The sequence below is a fragment of the Panicum hallii genome, chromosome 1 (assembly GCF_002211085.1).
Source record: "Panicum hallii strain FIL2 chromosome 1, PHallii_v3.1, whole genome shotgun sequence".
In the NCBI taxonomy this organism is placed as follows: Eukaryota; Viridiplantae; Streptophyta; class Magnoliopsida; order Poales; family Poaceae; genus Panicum; species Panicum hallii.
The window spans coordinates 44,389,047-44,411,375 of record NC_038042.1 but is presented as its reverse complement, the minus strand read 5'-3'; the positions used below and the strand labels follow the sequence as shown (position 1 = coordinate 44,411,375).

The window sequence follows — 22,329 nt, the reverse complement described above, 5'->3', positions numbered from 1 at the left end:
ATAGCTGGCCGGCCGGCCGAGCCGTGTGCGAACGAAAGAGGCAACAAGTTGCACGGGATCGGAGATCGTCGGATCAGCATACCTGGCAAAGCTGTCCGTCGGGCGATCAGCATAAGCAAAGGATTACTCGTGATCCATGATGCTCAATGGCTTTCGACCTTGTTAATCTCCATTGGTCAAAGGGAGATTAGTGCGTGGATGCCAACTCGATCACTTGCATCGTAAGGTTATCCCCAGTTTGGCGTCATGCAACCCTCTTACTCGTGGGATATATATTAATTAAGAACTACTGTAAATATAGAAATGTATACACCTTCAGCTCAAGGTAGGATTACTTTGAACCAACACTTTGTAGTTATTAGTAGACGTAGCTACCACTTGCGTGCTTTGACCTCTCGGCCGGCTCTCGCTGAGCAAGCTCGCAAGAGTAAAAGTGAGCAAGGACTACGGCAAGACGACGAGTACTCGACGACCCAGCATTCGAGCAGCAGCTTCCTCGTTCAGTTTGGCATGATGGAACGGGTTGAAACAGATACTGTGATGATGTCTCGATCATGCCAAGCAACTTGGTCGATGCCGTATGCGCCAAAACGGGAGCGATAGGGATCTACTGGAGCCATGCACGTACAGCGCAGTTTTCCTTTCGATGAGTTGGGATAAAGGAGACCGTGTGTTTTGGTCAAAGTGGGGCATACATAGGACAAAAACCCAAGAGCACTATATAAAGTTCGAACCCCAATACAGCGACACATCTAGGATGTGTCGATGGCCCTTCATTTTAGAATTTGACGCCACCTCCTTTAATTTTCATGAAAGATCTCTGTGAACTGGCTAGCTACTTTGGTATCCAAGTAAATATGCCGACAATTTGAACGGCAAATTACGCACGTTTTCATTTCACATGAAAAGCTTATCATTGGACCCTCTAAATAACCCACTATCTCAAGTTTAGAGTTTAGAGGGTTAAACAGAAAAGATGCACTTCAGCAGATCCTCTATTAGGCCTCCAAATCCTCTTCTCCACCCTCCATTTCTAAGAGATCTCTAGGGAGCTCTCTATTATAATAAGTTAGAATTGATAGTTATTGTTGGAGTTGAAATTTTTTTTAAAAACCCCTAACAAAAATAGAGGCAGCCCCCATTTAGTATTTAGAGATCTGATTTAGTGGCTATTGCTGTAGTTGCTCTTGTTGCAATACCTGCACAGCTACGGATCCATCTGCAGCGCCAACCTTTGGCAGAGGCTCTAGACACCTCATTTTCCCTCACTGCTAGGTGGGGCTCACGCCATCAGCTCCTTCCTCCTTCCCATTATTCCATGCTTGCCGCTTCACCACTGTGAGCTTGGTTAGGGTTAGAGATGGGATCGAATAGGACTACCAAGCTTAGATGGTCTTAAGTGTTGGGGAAAAATCAAGTTTACACACTCGAACTATCATAAAAATTTGATATTCAACCTTCAACTACAAAATCGGATAATGAAGGCAATCCAATTGGAAAATTTTGACCCTTTGGTGGTTTCAAAGAAGATTTTTCATTTTATGAAAATTAAAAATATTCAAGTTTAATCATTTTAAATAAAAAATATGAAACAGGTGCCATCATTTTTCTAAATATATAACATATCTATTGGCACTCTACTTATCAGTTATTCAAATTCAATTTTTTCATGTCCATAGTATTTGTCTGCTTGTAGTTATGCATATTATTTTTGGATAAATATATTCAAATAGAGCAACGGTAGATAGGTTACATTTGTAGAAAAAATTTGGTGCTAATTTCATATTTTTCTAATTTAAAATGAATCAGTTTTAATTTTTTTAATCTAACAAGAATTTTTTTTAATGCAAACCATCTCTAAAACCACCCAAAGAACCAAACTTGTCCGATATTGATAATTGGATATCTCTTGTTATCTAGTTTCATAGTTGATGGTTGAAAATGGAATTTTTATGGTAGTTTGAGATTGTAAACTGAATTTTGCCCTAAGTGTTGGCCAGTAGAAAAGTAATAATATAAGAATTCACTTCCGTATGTATAAAAACCATGAACCGAGAAGCCATATGGTAGGTGGGGCTCACTGTCGGTCGCTATTTACATATTTTTATATGCACCTAAAAAAATTATGCCGTTTTAAGTTATAAGGACAAACCACGAGGGCACGCACTACACAAATCAAATACTTGTGAGTACAGCTGTCATCACAATCTTATAAGTAAAATCACTGAAAGTGCCCGCGTGTGTAACCACAAAGATTTGATCCATGGTGGGCGCGATATGTATCCTCATGCTTCTATCCCCACAATAAGATGGTTCCTTAACTTTTTATAAATAAAAGCTAAATACCCGTGCGTTGCTACAAGCAAACAGAAATTATATTAATCCATGTATGAAAATCATTCAACTCTGTAAAACTTCTGCAAAATTCAACTCCAATGGTAAAAGATTTTTCAACGCAATATATGTTGATCTTAGCAACATGCTATTTTAAGGCTAATTGAGATTCGAAAGAAACAAATGTTTACAGTGTGAAAGCAATAACGAACATATCACATGAAAATATAGATAATTCAAGTATGTAGTATAAATTAAATAAGCATAAGATTGTGTCACAGTCAAGAAGTTCATCAGGTAATTAATCTCGTCCCCTGCCCGCGCTGATGCCCCCAAAGGACTTCTTTTGAGGTTATTATGTTAGAATTTCAGCTGGTTGATGAACCGGGGAAGCACAACCAGAGCAGTAGCGTTAATTAAGATTCACATTTTGGCTATTAGGGGGCTACCAAATGAATCTTAATTCAAGCTGCTACTATTAGGGGCTAGCAAGTGAATCTTAATTAAAGCTACTACGATGACCTTCAGCATGGAAGTTTATATCTACCTTTTCCCCTTCCAGGTTCATGTCCTTGACATGGTAGTACACTTGCTATATTCGACATGACATTGTTTCGTGCATCAAGACCAGTGAAGCTGACAAGCCTAGAGAGCTGAAAGCCAGAGAAGGGTGACCTTCAGGCTTGAGCATTGGGTTCGCATCTTCACCTTCAGTCTGGTATACAAGGGGGGAAAATCACACAAAAAGCAGCATAGTTTGCCTTTCTAAGAAGCAACAGGATCTGGATCACAGGGTACAAAGCTGATCCAGAGAAATTTAGTAGTAAATTGTGATAGGTTTCTGCAAATGTTTTTTTGGCAAGGAAATGATAAAATGAGGTCAAATAAATTATTATCTTGTACACAAGGAAATACTCTCTTGAACTGAATAAAAAAAGAGAGAATTAACATTGTTTGGTACTGTACAACAAAGAGGAGGATTATAATCTTGCAATTTCTTAAAATCCATTCTTTGAGAAAACTGATAGCTGCAGAAACTTTTGGACAATATGTGCACAATATGTGCGCCACAAGCACCTTCAAGAATCGATTGCAGTGCACAGCATCTGAGCTAAGCTACTCGAGCCCTCTGGTAACTATTATGGCCAATCATTTTTTCCCATATCAGTATTTTTTTAACAGAAAATGCTGCCAGATGTTGAGATGGCCTTCTATAAAGTTTATAGAATTCGTGTCATATATGAAAAGTAGTGTCATAAAACAATAGCTACGGTAATTAACTGAGAGAAGAGAATGCAACTACGTAGGGAAGATTGAGATTTTAAACAAAAGGACAAATTTAGGAAGGTGACAGGAAAAAACTTCAGATCAGAGAATGCAACTATTGTCATGAATTAAACTGGGCTACCTCTTCAGATCAGTGCAAAGTCATTGGTTGGCTGTGCTGAAGCTGGTTAAACATTCCTGAAGTGAACAGGATTCAGCTGGGAACAAAAGAATCAGCAATGAATCAAAAAAGTAGCACACAAATGCAAATTTTACCCGAGAAATAGATGGCTGAAGAATTTTAATGTTCAAGCGTTGAAGCATCTATTGGTCCTACATATTCAGCATGCTCGTTCTCTTTGGCCAATCTATGTTTGGAGAAATAGTATGGTCTGTAATCCATTTTTTTTTCAAATAGCTACATGAAGAAAAATGCATTCAAAAAATAAACCAAGTGGGCCAGCTAGCTTATAGCATTTTATTATCATGAGGTCAAAGGCCGATGCTGGTACACAAAAAGGCCCCCAAGTATTTCTGCACGAAAGTTAAATTTACCAAATATAATGGTGCTTCGCTATGTATACATGCTCTGAGGCAGTTTTATGCAAGTCATGTATACAATGCCTGGCAAGAAGATGCAAAATATGGTAACATTCTTGTCAGGCATAGAATGGTGTCTTACAGCAAAAAGAACCATATACTGTATTACCTTTGCCGTCAATATTTTCATTTTTCTTTCTTCTTGCTCTGTTGCTCTGTTTCCCGGACAGTGGTAAAACAGCATTTTACCCTTCCTTCGCACTCTTGATGCATTGACCCGAACACTTTATTACTTGACATGGGCATTGACAAAATAGCCACTCAGCATTTATTTTCCAACCAGGTAATGTCGACAAACAGGCAGAAAAGAAAAAACATAATCTCAGTCAGAATTTAGCCAATCATTAGCATTTATATATTCAAACATCAGATGCCCATATATACAGGTAAGAACCACTTGTAGTTAGTACTTATATTTATCTATAGGAATTAAGCATTAACTGTGTGTTAAAAATATAGACACAAAAACAATAACCTTATAATTTGCTGTAGCTGAAGTCGTAATAAGACACTCACCAGCTTCAAAATTAATTTCATAGCCACAGTTGCTTGTCTCCTGATTCTTGGCAATACATAATATTGATGGAACCAAATTGATGAAGTGATCAGTACTCTAACTGACAAAAAGTTGGTAAGACAAACCGTTCTACAATTTCATTGTTAATGATACTCTCATCCCCTCTATCCACATTCTAAACATGAGACACATGAATTATAAGCACAAAGGGGAGGAAGAAATTTCAGATACAGATATTTTCAGAAGAAAAAATGACAGGTTCCTAATCTTGATAACAGCAACATCACGACACTGCTTGATTCATCACAGACAAGCATTAGCAAAAATTGGACATAAAGTATAGGTCTCTGACAATGATCAATATAGTTGATAGGTACACCTAACAAACAACCTTGACAAAAGAAAAGAAAAAAAACCACTAGGAGTAGAAGCAGCGGAATGAAACGTGTTGCTGCTGCCTGCTGCTTCGATTTGCATCTGAGGCAGGGAGGGGTGCGGTTGCCGTTGCTCGATTTAGTGGTGCTGGCAATAATCGATCGAGAGAGAAGTGGGAGGTTCTCGCTGATTTCGTCTGACCTTTCAGAAAAAGAGCAGAACTGGTAGCGCCCCCAGCTCCAGCTCATGCCGCCACTGACGCCGAGAAGCCGTAGCCGCGAGCCCCAAGCCTGAGCCCTGCACCTCCAGTGTTCGCCGGCCATTCCTATCCTCAGCGCCATCTCGGCCATGGATCCGGACTCCAGCCTGCTCCGGATGTCTACTTACCAGAAAGATATGATAGTAGGTTGAGGGCCCTGAGCAAGGAGGTTACACACGTTCAGGTTGATGCCAGTATTAATAGCTAATGTGTCGTCGCTTTCTATAACAGCAGGAGACTACTCTGTTTCAAAAAAAATAGCTAAATGTGTTGAGGAAACACTGATGATAAGCTGTCTTGCACCATGATCTACTGAACACAACTTGCCTACAAATATAAGAATTTTTTACTTATGCTCAATAAACAAATTAAATGTATATTGACCATACACAATAAGGTGCAGAATTCAAAGAATGCTCACATAAAGCTCCAGGTAACGAACATATTGATTGGACCAAAAGCATTATAAAGATAGAAAACATATATTGCTCAACAAAGAAAACCAAATGGCAAAATGCTATGAAGTACATACGTACGCTAATCCCCTGTTATTTTTTTCCATCAAGAAGGGTAGAGTGTTTCAGTTAGAGGGTTAATAAACTCCTAGGATGTAGTTCTTCTCTTTGGATAAGGAGAGTTGTTCAGAGTTTGCAGCATCGGTTGAGCTATTAGGCATCTCATCAAGTATATAACAATTAACAAGTATATGCTAACCCAACATTTTCTGGATGTCAAGTAGCAGCACAAATAAGAGATGATGGCATTACCAGGGATATGGACGTGCGGGCATTACGGATGGAGTATGCATAGTGCCTGGCAAAGCACATAATTTGCATCAGTACGTCATTCATGTTCAGTCTTCAATCCCATAGTGTGATGCAAATATTACATCATGGATCCGATCAACAGCAGGCAAAAATTAGAGGAAACAAAAAAAATCACCTGGTGATGGCGCCCTCGACGGAGATGCAGCAGAAAAGTTGGGCTCCAGTTCCGCGTCCCGCCCTGCGATGTCACCAAGAAGATCAGGACGGCGATGCGGGAGCGCTTGGCCTCGGTGGCGTTGAGGCTGCAGCGGACGCAGGCTGCAAGTCCGAGGTCAGCGATCTGGTGTATTGGAGGAGGTGTAGCGGAGGGAGGGGCGTCCATGGGGCGGGGAGGGGCGGCGGCGATGGGGCAGATCGGTGGGGAGGCTGTGGAAGGCGTGTCGGAGCAGCGAGCGGGAAGGAGGGGCGTCGGCGACTGCGGAGGGGCGACGGAGAGAAGGCTCGGCGGCTCGGCAGTCGGTGACGCGGATGGAGGCGGCGGTCTGGACTCGGCGGGCTCGGCTCACCGGCGGCGGCGGAGGAGGAGGGCGATCGGAGGTCAGGGTCGTGGGGGTCCTCTCGCTGCGATCCTGTTGCCCCTGTGCACCGTTGCGGTTGGAGTGGCCTCGGATTCGCGATCGGACTGCTACGCCCGCGCGGCGATCAGTGGAGGCCGTCGGGTTCGAGCGGGTCGGTGGAGGCGGGGTCGCGGGGGCGGGCGCGACGGCGTCGGCGAGGACCCAGGTGCTCGCGGTGGTGCCGGCGATCAGGGGGAAGGGCGCGCTCGCGGCGTGCGGAGAAGGTGGTGTCGCGAGCGGGGAAGGCGGCGTCGCGAGGGGACATGGGAGGTTCGGTTGCGTGGGGGGCAGACGGGAGAGGGGTCGGCCGGTGGCGATGGACGCACGGGATTGAAGCGTTTCGATTGGAGGTCCAGATCGTATGGCAGAGCGACCACGGGAGGGGTTTATGGTCGCACCATGATTTTTTTCTCCCAATCGTTCTTTGTAGTTGTAGATATATATAATATAATATTGACTTTTTTCAAGAAATATATGTAATATTCTGACTTATCCATAAATAAACCAAAATTTTTCTTGGTCGTTGGGCTGACACCCAACTTAGACCATGGACGCGACTGGAATTAACTCTGACATATGTTAGAATAGGTTGAAATCCACGAATGGCTCTGCATTCTTCAGGGTGGGAGCACGAGAATGCGTTGCGGATCAAGTTTTTGAATCTTGCGTGCATATGGAATACAGATCCAGCTCTAGAGTTTTGGCTGCTCTAACGTTGGATGGAATTAGGTGTTTGCCAGCTGGAGAAGAGTAGAGCATTACCACAATTCCACAAAACATGCCCGAAAATCCCAAACATACGTTGAAGTGGTGATTATTATCACCATGCATGCCATCCTCAATTGTTCGGATAAAAGGTGTGCACCAATATCCTAAACCCTGTTGCAACCAATTTAAATTAGAAAAAAATCCAGTTAAACTACGAAACTGGATAACAAGGATCATCCAATTGTCAAAACCAGATAAATTTGACCCTTTGGGTGGTTTCAAAGGTGGTTTTGTATTTTTTTTAAAAAAATTAAAAATTCTAATTAGATCTAAAAAATCAAAACTAATTCATTTTAAATCAAAAAAATGTGAAACTAGTACCATTTTTTTTTCTAAAAATGTAACCTATTTGAATCTTATTTATTCAAAATAATAGGCATAACTAAATACTATAAATATGAAAAAATTGGATCCGAAACTGACAAGTAGAGCGCAAATAGATAGGTTACATTTTTAAAAAAAAATTGATACCCGTTACATATTTTTTATTTAAAATGAAGTTTTTTTAGTTTAAACTTGAATGTTTTCAATTTTCACAAAATAAAACAAATCACCTTTTAAACCACCTAAAGGGCTAAGTTTGTTCGGTTTCGATAGTTGGATGACCTCTATTATCCGGTTTGTAGTTGAAGGTTGAAAATTGAACTTTCGTGATATTTCAAAGGTGTAAAGCGAATCTTTTCCTTTAAAGTAAAATTAAAGGATCTCTTTGCCACAACAGTACCCCTGCAGTTCATGACAACATCATTATATTCCTCACTCGATCATCAGTCACTCTTGAATTATATACAATAATTAAACCTGGGAAACACGGCCCTTTCAGCCTTTCCTAAGCACTTTTCTTCACCACAAAACAGTGGCTTGTTACACATTTGACGCTGCATCTTCCTTGTGATCATCAGTCCTCTCCGTCTTGATGCCTGGATGGTGCCGAAGCGCCGGCGGGTAGAACCTTTTGGCTCCGGTGGCGTCCAGCATCCTCTGGCTCAGCGGCGGGCTCCCCTTCTTGGCGTTGTACAGCGCGTAGGACTGCCAGGTCAAGACCTCGGGGGCAAGGCAGGCGATCAGCGGCACCGTCAGGTACAGCGACGGCCATGTCACGTACCAGTCGCCTCTCCGGATGCCGTTCAGGGCTGCCTCGCACAGCTTCTCGACACGGGCCACTGGGAACACCCCGATCTGCACCTGCAGACGAATTGGAGAGGAATTTTATTTGCTCATCAGTGAAACAGTTTGCAGGTTCATACGTATAAACTGTTGGAGTAATGGGCTTGGCCCATTCGTTCTAAAGCATTAAAAGAATTTAAAGTCCACTATTAATGCTAGTGAATCAATGCTTAATTTCGTACCGGGAATTGAGGAGGATCTCAACCGACTTAAAAGGTGGACTTCGTATACACCACTTGTGAAACCGGTAACATGAGGACGGTGAACCACACGCGCGCGCTCGCTCGCGTGTCCGTGCGAACGACTACTTCGTCTACTTCCCGGCGTGACCGTTCGTGGGACTGCACTGCGAATATCTTCCTGCATCGACATAGTTCGGCTACTTCAAGCAAGGCCAGTCGAATAGCATGTCTATTCCAGCTGGTAACGGCGCAACCGGTGCCCCCGGCACTGGTCCCGCCTTGGGGTACATACTAAACCTATTCTGGTTTAATTCTTTGTTCATGCTTATTAGTGAGAATAACATTAACACATGCACATATCTCCTACACACATTATCATTCATCTATATCATGAAATTGCTAGTAATATTTGGAATTAAAATATACCGAAAATTGCCTAATTATCTAACAATCCAAAAACCTGAATGTGTTAATAGGCTTTCGGTATCTAGCTTTGCTGCATCAATCAAACCACCACCTTTTGATGGTTCAAATTACAAACGTTGGCAAGAGTGGCTTATACTGTGGTTAACACTATCGAGAGTGATCCATGTGAAAGAGGGTAAGCTTGAACAATTCTCTCCAGAGGAAGGGAGTGCGTTCGATGAGGCTGATATCCTCTTTCGAGGCTTGATCATTAGTGTTCTCGGTGATAACCTGGTAGATTCTTATATCCGGCTGCCAACTGGCAAAGCGTTGTGGGATGCTCTTGAGGTTCAATATGGAGTATCTGACGCCGGTAGTGAGCTGTATATCATGGAGCAGTTCCTTGAGTACAGAATGGTCGAAAACCATTCTGTAGTGGAACAGGCTAATGAAATACATACTCTGGCAAAAGATCTCAAAAATTGCATCAAAGAGTCCCCATGTGTGTTACCCAATAAGTTTGTGGCCGGAGGTATAATCTCTAAGCTGCCACCTTCTTGGAGAGACTTTGCTACTTCTCTAAAACACAAGAGACAGGAGTTCACAATAGATGGACTCATAGAGACTCTTGATGTTGAGGAGAAGGCGAGAGCAAAGGACATACGTGGGAAAGGAGTTGTTGGTGCTTCAAGTGCCAATCTTGTTCAGAAGAACAACTCCCACAAGAATAAGAAAAAGCCACCGCAGAACCAACCAAAGACTAAGAAGACAACCACTTTTAAGAAGAAGAAGACGGGAGCTTGCTATGTGTGCGCTAGTACGGATCACTTTGCTGCAAAGTGTCCGAACCGCAAAGGCAACGACTCCGCCAACATGGTTATTAGCGAGCCTGGAGGAACATCGGGGTACGGTAATTTATTACCTACTGTTCTTTCAGTCTTTGGTTCACCCGATTGGTGGGTTGACACTGGTGCTAATATTCATGTTTGTGCTGATACTTCTTTGTTCTCTTTTTACCAGACCGGGGGGACTTCCTCCTTGCTGATGGGGAACGGATCGCATGCGCGTGTTCTTGGTGTTGGTACGGTAAATCTGAATTCTTGGTGTTGGTACGGTAAATCTGAAGTTTACTTCGAGGAAGACCGTGCAGCTGAAGAACGTGCAGCATGTCCCCACCATCAAGAAGAATTTAGTCAGCGGCTCTCTACTGTGTAGAGATGGTTTTAAATTAGTCTTTGAGTCTAATAAATGTATCTTGTCTAAATTTGGTACTTTTGTTGAAAAAGGTTATGAAAGCGGAGGCTTGTTCCGTCTTTCTTTGTCAGATGTTTGTAATAAAGTTGCATACAATGTTATTAACGTTGATGAAATAAATGTTTGACATTCGAAGCTTTGTCACATTAATTTTGGTTGTATGATGCGCTTAGCTAATTTGAGCTTAATTCCAAAGTTTACTTTTGTCAAAAATTCTAAGTGTCATGTATGTGTTGAATCAAAACAAACTCGTAAGCCTCATAAGACCGCGGAGGCAAGGAGCTTGACACTCTTAGAATTAATTCATTCCGATTTGTGCGAAATGAATGGAGTGTTGACAAAAGGTGATAAAAAATATTTCATAACTTTGATTGATGATTGTACTAGATTTTGTTACATCTATTTGTTGAAATCAAAAGATAAAGCTTTACACTACTTTACAATCTATAAAGCTGAAATAGAAAACCAACTTGAGAGAAAGATCAAAAGAGTTAGGTCAGATCGTGGTGGCGAATATTTCTCAAATTTATTTACTTTATTCTGCGAGGAACATGGTATTATTCATGAGAGGACGCCTCCCTATTCACCTCAGTCAAATAGGGTTGCCGAAAGAAAGAACCGCACTCTAACGGATTTGGTTAACGCCATGTTAGATACAACGGGACTTTACAAGGAATAGTGGGGTGAGGCTATATTGACTGCATGTCATGTACTAAACCGTGTTCCTACAAAGAATAAAGAGATAACTCCATTCGAGGAATAGGAGAAGAAAAGGCCAACACTGTTGTACTTACGTACATGGGGTTGTTTGGCAAAAGTGAGTGTGCCAATAACCAAGAAACGTAAGCTTGGATCTAAAACCGTGGATTGTATCTTTCTAGGTTATGCTATTCACAGCGTTGGATATAGATTTTTAATAGTAAAATCTGGAGTACCTGACATGCATGTTGGTACTATAATGGAGTCCAGAGATGCTACATTTTTTGAAAACATTTTTCTCATGAGAGATGAAACAAGTTCATCTAGGCAAGAGTTCATCGAGGATGATGGCTCTGCTGAGCCGATAGAACACAATGAACATACACTTGTAGAAAATCCTGAGGAGGATAACAATGATGCTCCGAGAAAGAGCAAGAGACAAAGGACTGTAAAGTCTTTTGGTGATGATTTCATTGTATACCTCATAGATGATACACCCAGAACCATTGAAGAGGCATATTTATCTCCTGATGCTGACTATTGGAAGGAAGCAGTAAGGAGTGAGATGGATTCTATTATGTCTAATGGAACCTGGGAGGTCGTTGAACGTCCTTATGGATGTAAACCGGTTGGATGCAAGTGGGTGTTCAAGAAAAAGCTTAGGCTAGATGGTACTATTGAAAAGTACAAGGCTAGGCTTGTGGCCAAGGGTTATACCCAAAAAGAAGGAGAAGATTTCTTTGACACTTATTCACCAGTTGCCCGATTGACCACCATTCGAGTGTTACTTTTCCTGGCAGCCTCTTATGGTCTTCTCGTTCATCAGATGGACGTTAAGACGGCTTTCCTCAATGGAGAGTTAGAAGAAGAGATCTATATGGATCAGCCGGATGGGTTTGTATCAAAGGGTTAAGAAGGAATGGTTTGTAAGTTGTTAAAATCTTTATATGGTCTCAAACAAGCGCCTAAGCAGTGGCATGAAAAGTTTGATAGAACTTTAACCTCTGCCGGCTTTGTTGTGAACGAAGCTGACAGATGTGTGTACTATCGCTATGGTGGGGCTGAAGGAGTGATTTTGTGCTTGTATGTGGATGACATACTGATCTTTGGCACTAGCCTTAATGTGATTAAGGAAGTCAAAGAGTTTTTATTTCAAAATTTTGAAATGAAGGATCTGGGAGAAGCTGATGTTATCCTTAATATAAAACTGGTAAAAGAGATTAATGGTGGGATGATTCTTACACAGTCTCACTATGTGGAGAAGGTGTTAAGTCGCTTTGGTTATAGCGACTATAAACCTGTCTCAACACCATATGATGCCAGTTTAATTCTTAGAAAGAACAAAAGGATAATGCGAGATCAGCTGAGATATTCTCAGATTATTGGTTCATTAATGTATTTAGCGAGCGCTACAAGACTTGACATCTCGTTTGCTGTAAGCAAACTGAGCCGGTTTGTTTCAAACCCGGGAGATGATCATTGGAAGGCTCTTGAAAGAGTAATGCGCTATCTGAAGAGGACAATGAACTATGGAATTCACTACACCGGGTACCCAAGGGTACTAGAAGGGTATAGTGATTCAAATTGGATTTCTGATGCTGATGAGATAAAGGCCACAAGTGGATATGTGTTTACACTTGGTGGTGGAGCTGTTTTCTGGAAGTCTTGCAAGCAGACCATCTTAACGAGGTCAACTATGGAAACAGAACTCACAGCATTAGATACCGCCACTGTTGAGGCTGCGTGGCTTCGTGAGCTCCTTATGGACTTGCCGATAGTTGAAAAACCGTTACCGGCAATCCTAATGAACTGTGATAATCAAACGGTAATTGTCAAGGTGAATAGTTCAAAGGATAACATGAAGTCATCTATACATGTGAAAAGGCGGTTGAAATCTGTCAGAAAATTGAGAAACTCCGGAGTTATAGCCCTGGACTATGTTCAGACGGCTAAAAATCTGGCAGATCAGTTTACAAAGGGTCTTTCACGAAATGTGATAGATAATGCATCTATAGAGTTGGGCTTGAAACCCACGTGAGTCATTCTATAGTGGAAACCTGTCCTATGTGATCGGAGATCCCGTGAATTAGGATGGTGAAACAAACTAAAGTCTGACTGTGAGAAGAGAACTTTTGTGAAAAGGGCTCATTCCGTGTATAAGGTGCATTTCTCTTCTAATCTGTATTGCAGGTTGGTCTATACCTTAATGTGTGCCAGGTGGTTTCTTTTAAACAAATGAGTTGTTTTCTTGAAACAAAGATGTTGTCCTACAGAACATCTGAAAGGAACACACTTATATGAGTTTGACCACTGGTCATGGTCTATGAGAACTGGGTATTCTCTAAAAACTCATGAAGGGCCTGGAGTATGACTTATAAGCTTCAAACCGCGGGGATGCTTTTGCAGCCTAGTACCAGTGTAGGGTTCTGGTCAAACTTGTTTGCACAAAACTGGCAATTCAAGGCATAGTCCATTGCACAGTTATGAATAAGTGTAGCCTTTGTCCTAGATGGAAGTTCAATTTAACAGTCTCTGTCGAATACTGGTATATCAACGAGGAAATGAGGGTATTTCTAGTGTGGTTTGAATTTCTTGGTGGGGATTGTTGGAGTAATGGGCTTGGCCCATTCATTCTAAAGCATTAAAAGAATTTAAAGTCCACTATTAATGCTAGGGAATCAATGCTTAATTCCGTACCGGGAATTGAGGAGAATCTCAACCGACTTAAAAGGTGGACTTCGTGTACACCACTTGTGAAGCCGGTAAGAGGAGGACGGTGAACCACACGCGCGTGCGCTCGCTCGCCTCGCCGAGCCGGGCCGTGGCCGAGGCCGAGGCCGAGGCGCGGCCGGACGTGACGTGCAGGTGCGGTGCGGTGCAAAACAGAGGGTTAATGTCGACACTAATGACCGGACATTGAAGGCTCTTTACGACGTCCAGGTTTGTTGAACCTGAGGCACAATAACTGCCGCTCATCAAAGCAATTCATGACGTCCAGGTTCGTTGAACCTGAGGCACCTCACGCCTATATAAACCAGCACCCTCTCCTCCCATCCTGACTAACTCAGCTCTTGCTCCAGGTACTCCTTCTTAGGAGACCTCTCCCTTCTCCCTCAGCTGCTTTCTGCCATTCCCAATGCTAGCACTGCGCGCACAGCTCTAGCGAGAGCAGGGCCTCCGGAACCTCTGCTCGCTGAAGGCCTTGCACGGGGCGCGGGCAATCAGATTTTTGGGGAGCGTCTTGACGCGACTGCTCGCTCCCTGAACGACTATTTCGTCTACTTCCTGGCGTGTCCGTGCGAACGACTACTTCGTCTACTTCCCGGCGTGACCGTTCGTGGGACTGCACTGCGAACATCTTCCTGCATCGACATAGTTCGGCTACTTCAAGCAAGGCCAGTCGAATAGCATGTCTATTCCAGCTGGTAACGGCGCAACCGGTGCCCCCGGCACTGGTCCCGTCTTGGGGTACATACTAAACCTATTCTGGTTTAATTCTTTGTTCATGCTTATTAGTGAGAATAACATAAACACATGCACATATCTCCTACACACATTATCATTCATCTATATCATGAAATTGCTACTAATATTTGGAATTAAAATATACCGAAAATTGCCTAATTATCTAACATAAACAATAATACCTGACGTTGGAGAAGCTGTGTACTTGACTGAAGCACTGAATCTGGATTTGTTGCAACTTACATCTCTGGCCTCCTCGTCGACGGCGACCTCGCCGTCTCTCTGGATTGCCTTGCCCCTGGTCATCTCGGACTCCACGAAACCGGCGGTCAGTATGGTCACGCCAACCTCCGAGCCAAGCTCGGATCTCAGCGTCTCGTAGAACCTGAGCTGTGCTGCCTTGGTGGCCTGTTGTTACAGGCAAATTTCAATATTCAGAAACCATTAGCGTTAGGTGATGATCAACTACTGAGAAATAAACTTCTTTTTAGGTGACGAATATTTGTTTCTCTATTGCTTACATTGTACAAGCTCAACCTAGATGTAGGCGCCGTCGCCGCTATGGAGGAAGACACGATGAGCTTTCCTTTGCTGGCCTTGAGGTGTGGCAGGGCGTAGTTGGTTGGGTAGACAGAGCCCCAGAAGTTCACGTCCTTGATAGGAGCATGCCAAAAACGTCACCATACGACACTGCTTGAACTCATTCACATCGCAATTTGTAAATGTTGCTTCTGTACACATCAACAGAGCACTCGGTTGGCTTACCATCATCTTGGTGAACGCAGTTATATTGGTGATTTCGTCGAAGAAGGAGATGGACCAGGCCCCGGCGTTGGCAACCAGATGGTTCACTGATGGCCCAAATGCAGTGATGCAGACATGATCAGACAAGACTTGCAGCTGCTGCTGAAGCAGTAGGGATGGTGAAATGAAATATAAAGACAGGGTGGCGTACATTTGCCGAAGTGGGCGACGGTTTCCTCGACGGCGCGTCTCGATTGCTCGGGGTCGGAGACGTCGGCCGGAACCACAAGAACGTCCGGCGCGCCGCGTTCCCGGGCGGCCGCGGCGACGCCCTCCAGCGCGTGCTTCCTCCGGGCCACCAGCGAAAGGCACGCCCCTTTCCTAGCGTACTGGTACGCAAGCTCCTGCACATGATGCAAATATGAGAGTCGACATATTTGTAATGCTCCAGCGCATAGAAAACTTCCCGACAGAGAAATTAAATACCTTAGGTAGAGAAATAAAATGTTACCGGAAAAATGCATGTTGACAGTTTTTTTGTTGTTGTTGAAAATATGCGATAGTCGTAATATCCTAGTCTGAGAAAGAATGGGTTCAACAGAAGGAAATAACTTTTACCAGATATAGAAATAAATTGTTACAGAAAAATGAATGGATTTGAAATGTTACATTTTGATTCAATGGTTAGCCCACGAAATCATACCGAGTGATTGCTTATGTTTCCTTGCTCCTGAAAAATATTTTAAGCTCTGCTTATCACGTAATTCGAAGAAATTCATAAATTTGTTAACCTTAAAGTCAACTAAAAAAAGCTGCAAGGAGAAGTCAATTTTTGACCATACCGCGGGAGTCTAGGTTTGGTCTTCCAACTACGTAATTAATTTCTGGCTGCGAAGCAGCAGCTGTGGTCTTGTGGGCTGTCAATTACGTAATTAATCTAGCATCGGATCATTATTATGTGTGTGCAAGTGCTTAAGCCCAAAGCTCAAGCGGTATACAAATTCCTTATCATGAAACCATCTGACATTCATCCCTTCCCTTGGGACTTTGTCCACTTCAACCTAACTTTTGGTCCTGATTTTGTTGTTTTTCAATCACTTCTAGCATCCATTAGACCCATTCCTGCGAATACTTGGTATAGCCTCATCGATTATATTATCATTATCAGTCAGCAAACTATAACATACCCTAACTAGGGGCATACTTCTTCCGTGCACACATATAGGCATTTTATGACATCGACAGAGTCTTCAATATACTGCTTTGATCAATAATATCTATAAAATATATTCTTTCAAATAGAAAGAGTTACATATTAAGATGGTTTTATGATGAATCTAGTAATGTCATTTCTACAATGGTAATATTAACAATATTTTTCTCTTGATACTCAAAATTAAAAGGGTTTAATGTGTAACAAACTAGAAATCTTTATATTTGTGATTAGAGGGAGTAGTTGCTCTAGGTGATGGACGGCATTTTGTGCAGGGTACCCAACAGTCACATTTTTTATCATTAGAAAGACGGGACCACTAATCACATCGTGCTGTATTTGAACAATTTTTGGCCTATCTCCTATTGCTAGTTTTTGAAGTGGTCTGTATAGTTGTCCCCACATCTGATCTTTTTTTAAGGTTGCTAGAGAGACTGGATCACTTTCTTTCAAAAAAACAAAAAAAATAGAGCGACTGTATCACCACAACCATATATTTGAAACTCATTCCACCCAAATGGATCAATGGTAATGTAAAATTAGCATAAGGTTAAAGCTAGTGCTATATGTTTCTTTTGCGAGAAAAAGCTAGTGCTATATTAAGGTTAACTAAAATGAGTGATAATGATATGCATCTATTAATCTTGGTGATTTGCGTGTGGCGCCTGGATTTTTTCAGTTGCATTGTTTTTTTGCGATATCCTACAACAACGGAGCTTGGATACTTAATTAGACGGCTATTCTAACATATAATTTATGGCTGTGAAGCAGCGAGGATAGCATACATTATATATCCTTATATATTCGATCAAGTGTGAACTGTCAGGGAGTGTTTGGTAGGGCTCCTGGTAAGGGGCATCTCTTGAGGAGAGCCCGGAGCTGTTTATTTGGTTCTCCAAAACGATTCCAGCTTTTCTGTTTTTCACTGAAACGGCTCCTCATACAGAATATCAAAATATTTGGCAGAACTCCTCGGGATAAGCCGGAGCCGAAGCCGGACAATTACATGACTAATCTAGCTGTGGGTCCGAGGAATTTTTTTGGACTCTTCTGCTAGTTCCGTATGATTGAACGTCGCGCCTGCTGTAGGTTCATGGAGTGATGGAGAGATGGGGAGATGGCGCGGCCGGCGGCCGGTGTGTTCGCTCGGTCTCCTTTGCAAACAAAAGGGTCGACGGCTCGGTGCGATCGAGAATTCGAGATGCAGCATGTGTCTACTAGAGCTCGGCTACTGGCCATTAAATTAGTAAGCATTATTGGACCCGTTCAAGTGATCATCGACAGCAAGGTCATTGTGTTGTGTAACACGGCTGGGCGGCATGATGACCACACCTGAGGAGCCAGTCCAATCTAGTATGTGTATGACGCAACGGTTAGTTAGTTTATGCATGCATAGTCATCTTCGTCCCTTAACTTTCTCCAAAGATCTTCGCCCTCCTCAGCTGTCGTATCAACCGTCGTTCAAACCTCCCAACTTTCATTTTCAGCTTAATCTGGTCTTTGCTCCTACATGGCATGCCATGTTCATGAGAAAGCCGTATTATGCGTCCTTTTGTTGAGCCATGATTATCGTATATATTTTGCTCCATTAGTACACCGTACAGAAATTAGCCAGCTTTGACACATTCATCCCGTGAAGCCCCTTCTATGGTGGGAGGGGATTGGCTATAGCAAGGCAGCGTAACGGGGAGGGTATGCACACAAACTATGCATTGTCGCAGCACTTGGCACACATCGTGCTCCACAAAAATTGATTTCTGAGGCCTAAGTCAATTTTTGCAACTATGGATCCTCACCTCAACCTCGTAACCTGATTCCTCATGACCTTAATTGCATTGTTGTTTTCGCCGCACAACATCGGAGCGTGCCCTATGCAAATGATGGTGCGAGATGAGCACAGCTTAACCAGGTTTCTCGTGGTGAAACCTATCCATCCGGGTTCGAGTCGCCGACTCAGTACGGGTGTCTATTTATAGGGACGTAGGAGTAAGGACTCTGTATAGCCAAAAAAAAAGAGAAAAGTTTAAAAACTCTACTAGACAGTGTGATAGTTGAGAGGGACGACACTGACCCTTCAAGAGAAGTCGAGGGGCAGGCCGGCAGTGTCGAGATATGGAGAGCACTTCGGTAAGCTGGACTTATTTTGTAGTCTCGGAAACTTGTTTGGTATATGAGACTAATGAATAGGATAGGAGTTTAATATAGTTATTTTTCATTATTTTTCTAGTTTATGAATGGAAAATCATTGTAACATAAATTACGACAAAAGGTAGAGTGCATCTATTTTTCTATTAAAGAAGTATTCTCGTCCAATTGCTACAACTCCCCCTATCCTACTTAAGTTTCCATGTCCACTAGCCAATCAAGATTCAAGAGAATCTAAAACCCCTGAATGACTCTAGGTAATCAAGATCCAAGAGAATCTAAAACCCCTGAATGACTCTAGGTAATGTCTTAGAATCTCAATTAGCGATTTCCATGTCCACAGTATCTATGCTTGCAACTACAGTTCAAATCACACAATACGTGCATATATATTTGCTGAATTTTCGTACTTGGACCAAATTCGTGTGTTTGTACCTGTGAATATTCTTAATAAATATACCAAATGTTACTTTTATTGCAAGAACTGTATATACCTACTGCTGAACTCCTAATCTTCATGTTAATCAAATTATAATATAGATAGACACGGTTTATGATCAAAGGGTTGATAGACACGTCATACACTAGTCCGTGTGGACTTACACCTATATAGTGACACGATTTTTGGTGCCCAAAATTAAAAAGGATTATAGATCTATAAATATTTATTCTAGTGGATTATTTTTAAAATATAAATTAAAAGGGTTAAGATAACTAAAAAAAACATCTGAACCAAATGTCATAGGGAGCGAAATCCTACAAAGATTTTGTGAACCTGATGAGGCTGGTATTTGGGTGTTACATAGAAATAAGAGTTAACATAACAGTACACTACTTATTTCTGGTAACTACTGCCAAATTTCTTTGGTTTTAAAAGTATGTTATAATAAAAGATAGTGGCCTAAGGCTACATTGATCATGTCATTTCCTAAACTTTTAAGCTGACAAAGTGTCACAAATCTCACTACTACAAAACTGCTTATTGGTTTTTAGCATCTATCCCGGGTGTTGTTGGGCCCGGCACTAATCAAGGTATTAGTCCCAGGTCTAATGGCTAGAGGGTGGAGCCTCTAACCGGGACTAGAGTTCAAGACTTCTAGTCCCGGTTCGTAACACGGTTCATGTTACGAACCGGGACTAAAGAGTCCTTCACGTGTTAGTTTAAAAGGAAAGCACCCCATCCAAGATCAGATGTGCTATGTAGGTGGGATGGTAAAAAAACCATGCATGAGGCAAAATGTCTTGGGTTCAAGTCCCAGTGAATTAATTGTTTTAGTAGTGAATGTACTTTTTTATTTCCATTTCAGAAAATCACAATCTTTGACAATGCACCAATTCATAAAACAAAATGTTTGTCATATATATGCAAAATCTCTAGATTTCTACTAAACCATGGTTGCTTTTGAAAACCTCAATCAAAACAGCACAGATGCATGCGCCTGTTCCAACATGCATGCAGCCACAAAATCCCCTACCTATGTAGCCATACGTACATACCAGCTTGACTTCCACCACCCAAATCTGTAACATACTAACATATACTGTATAAGGAGTATAACATTTTCCCTCTCCTATGTAAGAAGAGTTCCAGGGTCATTTGGACCAGGAAACTCTTCACCTGTACCAGGTCCATCTCCACGTGTGGGCTCACCGCTCTGTACTGGCTCCCGTGGTTCACCTTCTTGACCCCGAGCGCTAGCCTCAGCTCTTGTTGGAAGATCACCGTCGTCTTTCCTCCGTGCAGTCGCTGCGCCACCACCTGCTACTGCAAGTGCGGCGGCGCTCGCAGGTTCAGTGATGTCGTGTATGCTCGCTCGCCTGCACTCGTCGCGCTCCCTCTGCTTCTCCCTGTTCTGGTACTTCTGGTAATGGCTGGCGATCTGGCTCGCGCTCCTGGACGGCAGGTACTCCATCGCCATCGCCTTCCAGTTGCCTTTATATTTGTCGAGACCTGCTAAGAAATACCTGCAAGCATTTACCAGATCGAATATTCAATGCGCAGATCATAGGCTTTCATTAGTAGCATTGATACATGAAAACGACTACTGTATCTTTCTATTCTGTATTTTGATCTGATAGAGGCCTACTCGACGTCTGATAGAGGCCTGACTTGGTAATAATGAAGCTATTAAGGCAAAACAGACGATGTGCATACCTGTGCTCATCTGGCGTCCACTTCACAGCCTTCTTCTTCTTCCTGCGTACTTGCCTGCCCTCGGACGTGCCACCGCCGCCGCCGACAACCGTTGGCAAAGCAGAGTCCTCCGCCACCGCGACTGGTGGGGCAGAAGGTACCGCCGCCTCGGGCGCTTCTTCCTCCGCTGCTGGCGCCGCGGCCGTAGCAGCGATCTCCATGTCCCACTCGGGGGGCGTCTCCACGTCCAGCGCCTCGAGGACGTGCCTCAGCTCGGTGAACATAAAGCGGGACCGCCGTTCCATCTGGGCCAGCGTCTTGCCGATGATGTCCGAGCCGTAGTGGATGGCGACGATGCTGCTGGTCACGAGCAGCAGCTCCAGCAACTTGTCGTCCCTGCGGGTCCACGTTGGCTCCCGCTCTGGCTCCGGCGGCTCTGGAGCCGGCGGAGGCGGCGCCGCGGCGGCGTGCTCATCGTGGGGCATTGGGGCTAACCCCCGGGGCTCCCAGCGAACGGAACGTACTAGTCTGCATGTGCAAACGAGCGTCCGTACAAACTGGGCTAGGGCATTCCAATTTCTAACGGACAGTTGCGGAGTCCAAGGGAACCGAAGCAACCGTATTCGGAGTGGACATTGCCAATCTAGAAGTATCCTGCTTTAAAACAGAAAAAGTCTTTTAAACGGATTGCCTAATGTTTAACCGTCTGTCCGAACCAAAAAAAAAAGTCTAACCGTCTCTCGTTGCATGGATCTTTCCGCTTGTTTGTCTGTGTTCATTAGCCTGAGATGTGATCATGCACTGTATTTGCTCACGGGCCAGCGCAAAAACTCCTGAGTTGACTTAAAACTTGGACCTATTTGGATCCTGTAGCTAATAATCACTAGCTAGCTAAAATTACCTATTAAAGAGCCAAACAGACTAGCTAATGAAGCAGTTAATTATTCCCCATCTAACTTTTACTGTAATATTTCATTAGCTGATCGAACCCAGCTACTCGTAGCTAATGGTGTTTAAAGTTCCTTTTACCTTCGATCCCCTCCCTCTCCCACCTAAATTCGGCCAAAAAAACATAGAGGTAGTATGGTCTATTCAAGTTAAAAATTAGCAATTAGCTGTCTAGCTAATTATTAGTTTGGAAGGGTCCAATATATCTCCAGGTTTTGTCAGCTAACTTACGGGCTAGCTTGGTGGGCGGTTCGGTGTAGGCGCTGACCACACGCATGGTAAAACAACACCAATAAATTCATGTTTGCAAGTTAGTTTCTTTTAGTAAATAAACTGTTTCTGACTTCTGCACGGCACACCGCACACAACCTCCTCATTGCAATGTTTTGAGCTCAACAATTGAGTATAAAAGAGAGCATGGATATTCCACAAGCCCATACGGGCACAAGGCCTGTCTGCACCGCTCGTGG

At 43.0% G+C, this 22,329-nt stretch overlaps 1 protein-coding gene and 1 long non-coding RNA gene across 2 annotated transcripts; both read right to left on the bottom strand.

Moving 5' to 3' along the window:
* Window positions 1-4,832: 4,832 nt before the first annotated feature.
* LOC112876607 lies at window positions 4,833-7,008 on the bottom strand. Its single transcript, XR_003225343.1, has 3 exons — window positions 6,294-7,008; window positions 6,119-6,164; window positions 4,833-5,508 (listed from the first exon to the last, which is right to left on the bottom strand). It is a non-coding gene; the product is annotated as an uncharacterized LOC112876607 (long non-coding RNA).
* A 1,359-nt stretch (window positions 7,009-8,367) lies between these two features.
* LOC112897248 (11-beta-hydroxysteroid dehydrogenase 1B-like) lies at window positions 8,368-21,396 on the bottom strand. Its single transcript, XM_025965509.1, has 8 exons — window positions 20,933-21,396; window positions 20,439-20,742; window positions 20,275-20,298; window positions 15,631-15,823; window positions 15,441-15,526; window positions 15,197-15,328; window positions 14,919-15,083; window positions 8,368-8,688 (listed from the first exon to the last, which is right to left on the bottom strand). The coding sequence occupies exons 1-8, from the start codon at window positions 21,394-21,396 to the stop codon at window positions 8,368-8,370; spliced, it is 1,689 nt and encodes a 562-aa protein (XP_025821294.1).
* Window positions 21,397-22,329: the final 933 nt, after the last annotated feature.